Source organism: Rhopalosiphum maidis, chromosome 3, assembly GCF_003676215.2.
Source record: "Rhopalosiphum maidis isolate BTI-1 chromosome 3, ASM367621v3, whole genome shotgun sequence".
NCBI lineage: Eukaryota > Metazoa > Arthropoda > Insecta > Hemiptera > Aphididae > Rhopalosiphum > Rhopalosiphum maidis.
The window spans coordinates 9,207,098-9,215,507 of record NC_040879.1 but is presented as its reverse complement, the minus strand read 5'-3'; the positions used below and the strand labels follow the sequence as shown (position 1 = coordinate 9,215,507).

The 8,410-nt window shown below is 27.5% G+C and overlaps 1 protein-coding gene across 1 annotated transcript; it reads left to right on the top strand.

Moving 5' to 3' along the window:
- Window positions 1-1,961: 1,961 nt before the first annotated feature.
- LOC113560210 (33 kDa inner dynein arm light chain, axonemal-like) lies at window positions 1,962-8,090 on the top strand. Its single transcript, XM_026965978.1, has 5 exons — window positions 1,962-2,060; window positions 2,655-2,934; window positions 4,282-4,427; window positions 5,068-5,265; window positions 8,021-8,090. The coding sequence occupies exons 1-5, from the start codon at window positions 1,962-1,964 to the stop codon at window positions 8,057-8,059; spliced, it is 762 nt and encodes a 253-aa protein (XP_026821779.1). The 3' UTR covers window positions 8,060-8,090.
- The last annotated feature ends 320 nt before the right edge of the window (window positions 8,091-8,410 follow it).

Genomic DNA, 8,410 nt, shown 5'->3' with positions numbered 1-8,410 from the left:
GTTGCGCGGGCGGCCCGTCCGCCGCCGAAACTCGGAGCGCGCTCCGGCAGCGGCCCACTCTCGGTCAAGGTCGCCAAAACGGCCCGGCCCAGAGTACGTGTCATAATACCGCGCCGGTGAGCGCCGTCTGCGTTGATCGTTTTCGGCGGCGCGGCGTGCACGACGTACCGGCGGCGTAAATCAGGCGGCCAACTTCACCACCGCCAAGCAGTTGGCGTTCCGTCGTTCGCCGCCGCCGCCGACCGCGCCCTAAATTATATTATTATTGTTATTTTCATACGGCGGCGCGTCGCGAACGAACGATGATGATAATAATAATAGTAATAGTAATAAATTTAAACATCGATTCCCGTCGCGGCGATCCCGCGATAGAGTGCAGCACGTGACGGACGTAATTCCAACTCGAAAAATAATCTCTCCCTTTTTTTATTCTAACAATACGTTTTTTCGTGCGGCCGAATAATAAACGTCGTCTAGATTTTTTACATTGCCGATACGGACTGTTATAATCGTACATTACATACGTATTCGTTTAAAAGAGCCAATCGGTGGCGTTTTTTCCTAGTTTTTTTATTCAGTTACCCGCAAGTATAAGATAATTTAGCACAATTACAACATCAATAGGCATATACATCAAGCTCGACGTTTATTTGGGTTGGTTTTATATTTATCAGTCACCAAGTAAAGACGTAAAATACGATTTATTTAGACGAAATCTATAGGTGATTTCAGTGGCGTGTTTACGAGGGGCGGCACATAACGGCAATAAAAATTAAATCTAACGACGTAAACATCAAACATGTTTACGCAAAACAAACGAAACGGCATTAAAAATAATGGTTTTAGAGTAAAAATACCTATTATGAAATTTATAGAAAACGATATTTTGGAAGGAACCTAACCCCATTGGGGTTTTGTATTAATCTGAATACACAGCTTTACTTTTATGTATATACACTTTGGTGTATATAATATAGTATTTTTAGGCAGCCAAAGGTAACATCTTGTTGTGTACAATATAAAATAAAAAAACTCGCTCTGCTGTATAGTAGGGGTGGAGAGTAGGTCACTATAACGGATGTGTTACATTTTAATGCAATTATAATTAGGTATTATCATATACGAAAAACGATTCTGAACGGAGATTATTTGTCTTTCTAGAATTTATTATATTATTACTTATATTTAAATACTAGTATATTTTTTGTTGATACAAGTAATTTATTTTTCTCAACTACTGGTGAAAGTTTCGAATTTCTACGACTTATACTTTTTGAATAGGTAACAATAAATATTTTAAACCGTTTTAGAATATATCGTTATTTCGTAAAAATTTAAATTGCATACCTACGTTCATAAAATGTTTTCTATATTAACGTTGGAGTTTTTTTTACAGTTATTTGAAGGAAAATTCATGGAGAACCTTGTATTTGGTTTTTTAACCTTAGGTACAAATCACAAATAATTTATGAATTTTCAACTTAAATAGAATACCATTGTATAATATACCAATAGGCCAATTATACCTTTTTATAATTTTATATGTATAACACGTAGCCACCTAGGTAGGTATCTATTTATCAAACGCCCAAACGTCAATATAAAGCAATTACTAATTAGAATGTATAATTCTGTGACGATGATTCAATAATTATGTATTTATGTAAATAGGATAGGTACTGTGTATTTTTAATTATAGTTGTTATCATTTTATCAATGATTATAGAATTATAAATTCTATAGTTTCTATGACATTAAGCATGTTATATTTTAACACTGATTTCCTTGTTTATTGAAAATTATATCTACATAACGTTTATTTTTATCATATAATATTTATATAATTTATAAGAAAAAATCAATATTTTTGTATAAAAAATTGAATAATATTTTACTCCATACAATTATAGACACTAGGCAGGTATATATTATTAATTTCCTAGTGGTTGAAGGTATTTAAAATGAGTGTTGATGAAGATTTATTATTACTTCAATCCAAAGTTAATTTGGTGCTATTTGAAAAACCAATATTGGTATCTAATAATAGCCTTACTAAACAGGTAAATACTATTTTTTTTCAATTAGTTATAGGTAGGTACCATTTAATATTTTCTGTAAATACTTGTAATAATATTTTAGAAATTGCCAGTGTCAGACATCTTTAACTTATATATTATTTAAATTTATACATGTATATAATCCTATTAATTAATCCGAAAATTATAATAAAATTATTTGGGTAATGTTCAATACAAGAAGTAACAAAACTACTCTCTTCATTTTAAATTAATCATGTATAAAAAATGTTTCGTAGCATATGATATGATAATTTTTATTGATAAAATAATATTTAAGAAAAAAATAAACATGCCTATATTTCTTTATACAATTTGAATGAAAAAAATATATATCACTAAAGCAATATAAATACAGATTGCAGGAATTATTACTAATTGAAATATAGCATTAATTTTGTAAACTTCAAAGCTTGTAATATTAACTAGTAACTAACAAGTTTCTATACTTTTTGTTCATGAATTAAGCATAAATCTTGAGTTTTTTAGAAAGTAAATTAATAGAAATTGTATGTAGATTCTATGTGATATTTATATGATATACGAAAACACCCAATTTTTTAAAATTTATTTCATTAGGATAAAAGTTCTATTAAGAGCAATGCTCGCCCAATGGAATCTGGTGATGATACGGACGAATGCGAACGATATAGTTGTGATGACATTTTGAATAGTATATTACCACCTAAAGAATGGGAAGTTGATGGTAATACGTTTCGTCAATGTATATCCAATAAACCAGCTACAGAATTAAATGTAAAAAAACTCAGTGAGAATTTTGATACATATTTGAGACAATATAATGCCAAAGAAGTTGGGATTTGCCCGATTAAGCAGGAATTATATGGCCAATGTTTCAGTAAGTTTGAAATACCTGAGATATACCTATATGATTATTATAAGACCTTAGAGAAGCTAGTTGATTGAATAGAATAATACGCATAAACAAATTATTTTCTTTTTTGTAGAAAGGGGAACAATTTATTAAATTAAACGTTAATATTTAGCGTATTATTAAACGTACGTAAATATTATTTTTTTACACCAGATAGCTTAAATTTAGAAAAATTTGGAATTATGTAAAGACAAAGGTTACGTTTAATGATTTTTTATTTATTTGTTTAAGCATTATATCATATGTTATTGTGTAAAAATTCTTGAATTATAAAAAAACACTAAATAGAACCTACTAAAAAAAAAAAAAATGAATTAAAAATCCTTAAGTAGTGTCTGGTTTACGACAAACAAATCACTTCGTATTAACAATAGAGTGAGAGGACGAGATACACATATTTAACGTATTTGTAATATGTATTATAATTTATAATGTACCTTTCTTATACCGCCAGTGTTAGCCAGTATGACTTCCTTGATTCTTTTAAGTATTTTGGTTTATAATATTATACATCTATATGCATTCTATATAATATACATTAAAAATAGATATTATCAGAGCGATTTCATCGTAATTATATATTTATATATTTATTAGCCCCATTGGTTCTCGTAAAAAATCTGTGTTAAATTTGATTATGTATCTGATGCTAACATTTAGCGTAGTTCGTGAAGATAAATAATGTTTTTGGTTTTATGATTTGGCGCATAGATGATACTTCCGACGTATTAACTTAACATAGCTGTCCCGCTCATCATTGAATTTATTAAAAGTGTGAACCAAGAACAACAAAAAAGTTTTGTACTACTATACTACATCAGATATTATGTAAAAAAAACTAATGCTTGGTAAAACGGATGAAAAAAAAACTTTATGTGCGCATCTGCTGATTGTTTAAGAAATTAACTACTAGATTTTTCATCAACTTATAGAATCAGAAATTGGCTTAAGATCTGCTCCGCGATATACTCTTTCATTAAAAATTAAAAATTAAGATAATTAAGGTAAATTAAGATGAGTATTATAAGAGAATCGTCATGATAAAGATTTCCATTTCCACATTTAGATATGGCTCTTTCTGACAACAGATTATGGATAAAAAAAAATTAAATATAAAATCTTATCTGAGATTTGACATTTAAATCCGTTATTAATTTAAATATTTTATAGGCAAACATTAATTAAAAATATTTAATTAATATTACAACAATGACTATTGCATTATATTTGAGTTAAATATATGGTTTTCAAAATGCGTGAGTTTTAAATTCATATAACTAATTAATGCTCATCGAATCCATATTGATACAGACGAAATCATAAGACAAGTAACGTTAAACTGTACGGAACGGGGTTACATGTTGATCCAGATCCGTAATGAAATTCAGATGACCATTGATGCATATAAAGAACTGTACGAAAGCGTATTAGCTAACGGAATTCGAAAGTTATTACGGGCAAGTGTCATAATATTGTATTTTGCGTACGTATTAGGTAAAATATAATAATAATAGAAAATTCAGCAGAACCCACAACGTGTATCTATTATTGAAAATATACAATAGGGGCGTATTCAATGTTTATAGTTTGTTAATGACTTCTGATGATGGTTTCGTGGGTCATACAGCAACACTTTTTAGAATAATAAAAAATAACACATACCTACGTGTAATATTACGTAAAATATTGATAGTCGTGAATATCACTTAATATTATTATGTGACAAGAATCATGAAATTATACCTTTTTCATTTATAAAAATATGTTTATTTCTCAATTAAAAAAAAAAAAAGTGTTAATAAACCTCATATTAATATTATTGTCTAATAAAAATCAGTAATAACAATAATAGCGGCAATCATAAATATTCATATTTATAAGGCAATGCCGCAGTGGTGTGTACATCTATATTTTTAAGGAGCCCATTGTATCATTAGCATGCCTACATACACTGAGAATTGTGATAAAATTCTGCGCTTGTCTATCTTATTGTTTTTTTTTTAATTTTCATCTATAATAATTTGATTAGAATATAATTTTGAGACCATTTAAATAAAATTCCCTAAACCAGACAACTTATTTAGCCTTTGTCTTTAGCGGGAACACAAAAAATCCGATTTATCAACAAAAGTTAACCAGCTGATTTATGAAAACAAAAATTTGGAAATTGAGCTGGCCGAAATTAATGTTAATACAGTGAAGCTTGAACAAGACGCGGCCGAACAACGCGACGCCGCGATCAAACGCCAAGCCGAAGAATTAGCATCTCTGAAAAAATCCAATCAACTGATCAAAGTAACAACTAATATAAGATAATAATATAAATTCATACAGGGAAATTGAAATGTAATCATAGATAATTTTATTCATTGCGGATGTCATGGAAATAAGCCTACAATTGGTTTTCCCTGACAGGCCACAGCTAGAGACAATTCTCATGATACAAATATACGGGAGATGGTATTTGGCGCCGATTTTATTAGGTACCCCGAATTTGCGCCAAAATATAAAAATATAACATTATGTATTTTGCGTCACATCTAAAAATTAATTTCAGTAATTTGCGCCACGACAGAAAACGAAATAGAATATGTAATCTGCAGTGAATCACACTTTTAACTTCATTTGTTGGAATTTTAGTTTACTTATATACATTTATTTATAACTATTAAAATATAATATGGCTGAATTTTATACATTGGAATTATACTTTTTTTAAATTACTTTTAATAATTTTCTAGAAATGTATCACTATTAAAATGAACTTGATTTATCAATAATTAAAAATACAATATGTTAATCTGTAAAGATAATTTTTTTTTAGTTATTTTATTATTATAAACATTTATTTATAGTTATAATATGACTGATTTTTATGTTTTTTTAATTACAGGAATTGTAGGTACTTATATTTGATACTTTTTTAAAATAATTTTTAAGAAATGTATAACTATTAAAATTAATTTGATTGATCAATGATTAAAAATATAATAATATATTATTTTGTAAAAAAAATTGTTTAGTTATTTAAAAAAGTGGCGCAAATTACAATTTTTGAAGGTAAAAATGGTGCTGATTATACAATGTGCTTATATTTAGTTATATATGGCGTTAACTACAACTTTAAAAGGTGGCGCAAATTACCAAATAAATTTTCAAATGTCAAATGTGGCGCAAATTACATAAATATTTTTTTCTTCAGGTTGTTTTTGGCGCAAATTACATACGCTCGTATATACACGGGCAGCGAAGATACAGTCATAGTTGTTTTACAGAGTATATTATAATATATACTTATTTTAAATAAAATATAAATTACAGATTATTTTTCTACGTTGCACCTACGTTGTTATATAGCTCTTTTTATTACTGTACCTACATAAACTGCATGGCCCGAATACCCAATACTAAAAATTACCGCACCAAACTCATATTATATGCATATAATAGGTGTCGGCGTGTCGCGCACAAAAATGACACAATACCGCTTACAAATATATACAAATTCGTATCTGAGTATCTCGTAGGGCAGTGGCCCTCACTAAGATTTTAGAAAGGGCCAAATGTAATTTTTTTAAATTACCGCATACAATTTTAATGATAATTGATAATAATTAAAAGTATAAAAATGTACAACTGTTTACTTAATATAATGGAGAATAATAAAATGAGACAGGATATTTTGTTAGGAAAGGATATTGTAGGAAAAATTTCATTAATTTATAGAATTTTGGGTTTTAGAATGTACAATTTAATTTTAGTGTGAGCCGCGTTGTACAGGGGACCGTTGCACGTTGTCGTTGAGTGCGAATATAAATTTAATTTACTGCGTGTATAGATAAATAATTAGATATTATTTAAATCAAATTATAATAAATTATTTGCACTAATCTTTAAAAAAATATTTATTATAAATTAATATGCACGTTCAAAAAATAAAATTATAATTAAATAAATGGTTTTGTTTTTTTTTACTTCTATAAAATATAGGAAGGTACGATACGTATATAGGAAAGTATGTATCTTACATACATGTTTCACGTAGATGATAAAAAGTCATATTTTATTTTTATTTAAGATTTGGCAATTCAACATAGGTTATCTTTTTATACCTGAATTCATAATTCATAGTTTATATGGTTCACATTAAAACCATAAATCGTAAAATCATATACCTACTTAAAGAACGATAAAAACGATGTTTATTATTGCTCACGCGAAATTGCTTCTTATAACTTGTATATGCGTGGAAATCAATCTTCATCAAAAAAATTATAAAATTTAAAAAAAAATTCTTGTTTTTTTTTTTCATTCTTTCTAGAACGTGTTTTACCATACTTTATTATTTTAACTCCCTATTAAACTATATCAGGGACTTAAAATCGTCTGATTTTTTTACAAATGTAATAATTCTAATCCTGTTTTCATTCCAAATCGTTAGATCCATTTATGATTGATTTATGTACTTTATAATACGAACAAGTATTAATTTTATTGATAAAATAATCTACAAATGATTTAAATATTATATTCTAAAGTACTTTTCATTAGTCTTTAGAAATATTATAATGATATTTTGTTTGATGATTAAAACTTAATGAAATATTTTATCTCATTGGTATACCTACTTTTTAGTTAAATATTTATCTAAATTAATTACCACTTCGATTAAATCAATAATATTTCTTTGTAATGGTTTACATAATAAAAAAGAAATGTTTAAAAATTTCGTCTGTAGCTAATAACCAATTAAAATATACATCAAATGTTGTATCACTTTAGCTTCTTATAAATCAATACATTTTCTACTAGATCTATGTTTTCCTATCCACCCTGTAACACCAAATTTTATTTTTTTCTTTCTTTAATTTTGATATATTATTTCATTCTCTACTCTGTTTACACACTGTCTTTTTAGAAGTATTTTGTGCATTCATTATATGTATACTGAACAATTTGAATAAAATTATTATTATTAATATTTTTTTTTTTTTGGATACGCCTATGAAATAGTGAACATAAGTTAAATATCTATATTGTGTGTTTTTAGATTCAATTGGAGTCAATAATTTCACCGAAAAGAGTATAAAACGAAAACAATTGCTGCAGTAACATTATCACCTACATACTAACACGTATGGTGTATAGAAGAACGGGATGAAGTGTGTTACGCATATAGTTTATATTATTGTAATCGCATAAATAATAAAATAAATTTTCGACATATTTATATAGATATAATATACTATATATCCGATACCGAATTTTTCGAAAGAAAAGAACATTTTCAGATCTATCTAAGTTGCTATTGGCGCTATCCGATTAATTGGATAAATTTTATAAAATATATTAGTACATTTAATACGTATATAATAATTAATAATATATTATGTACTACAATTACACAATGCGTTGTCGGTTGCTACCACATAATATGTTG

Bases quoted from the DNA above. Each gene is read 5' to 3' on its own strand.
- LOC113560210 (XM_026965978.1), top strand. From the start codon at position 1,962: ATGAGTGTTGATGAAGATTTATTATTACTTCAATCCAAAGTTAATTTG. The intron at 2,061-2,654 runs GTAAATACTATT...TTATTTCATTAG, and splicing joins ATAATAGCCTTACTAAACAG to GATAAAAGTTCTATTAAGAG. The intron at 5,266-8,020 runs GTAACAACTAAT...GTGTGTTTTTAG, and splicing joins AATCCAATCAACTGATCAAA to ATTCAATTGGAGTCAATAAT.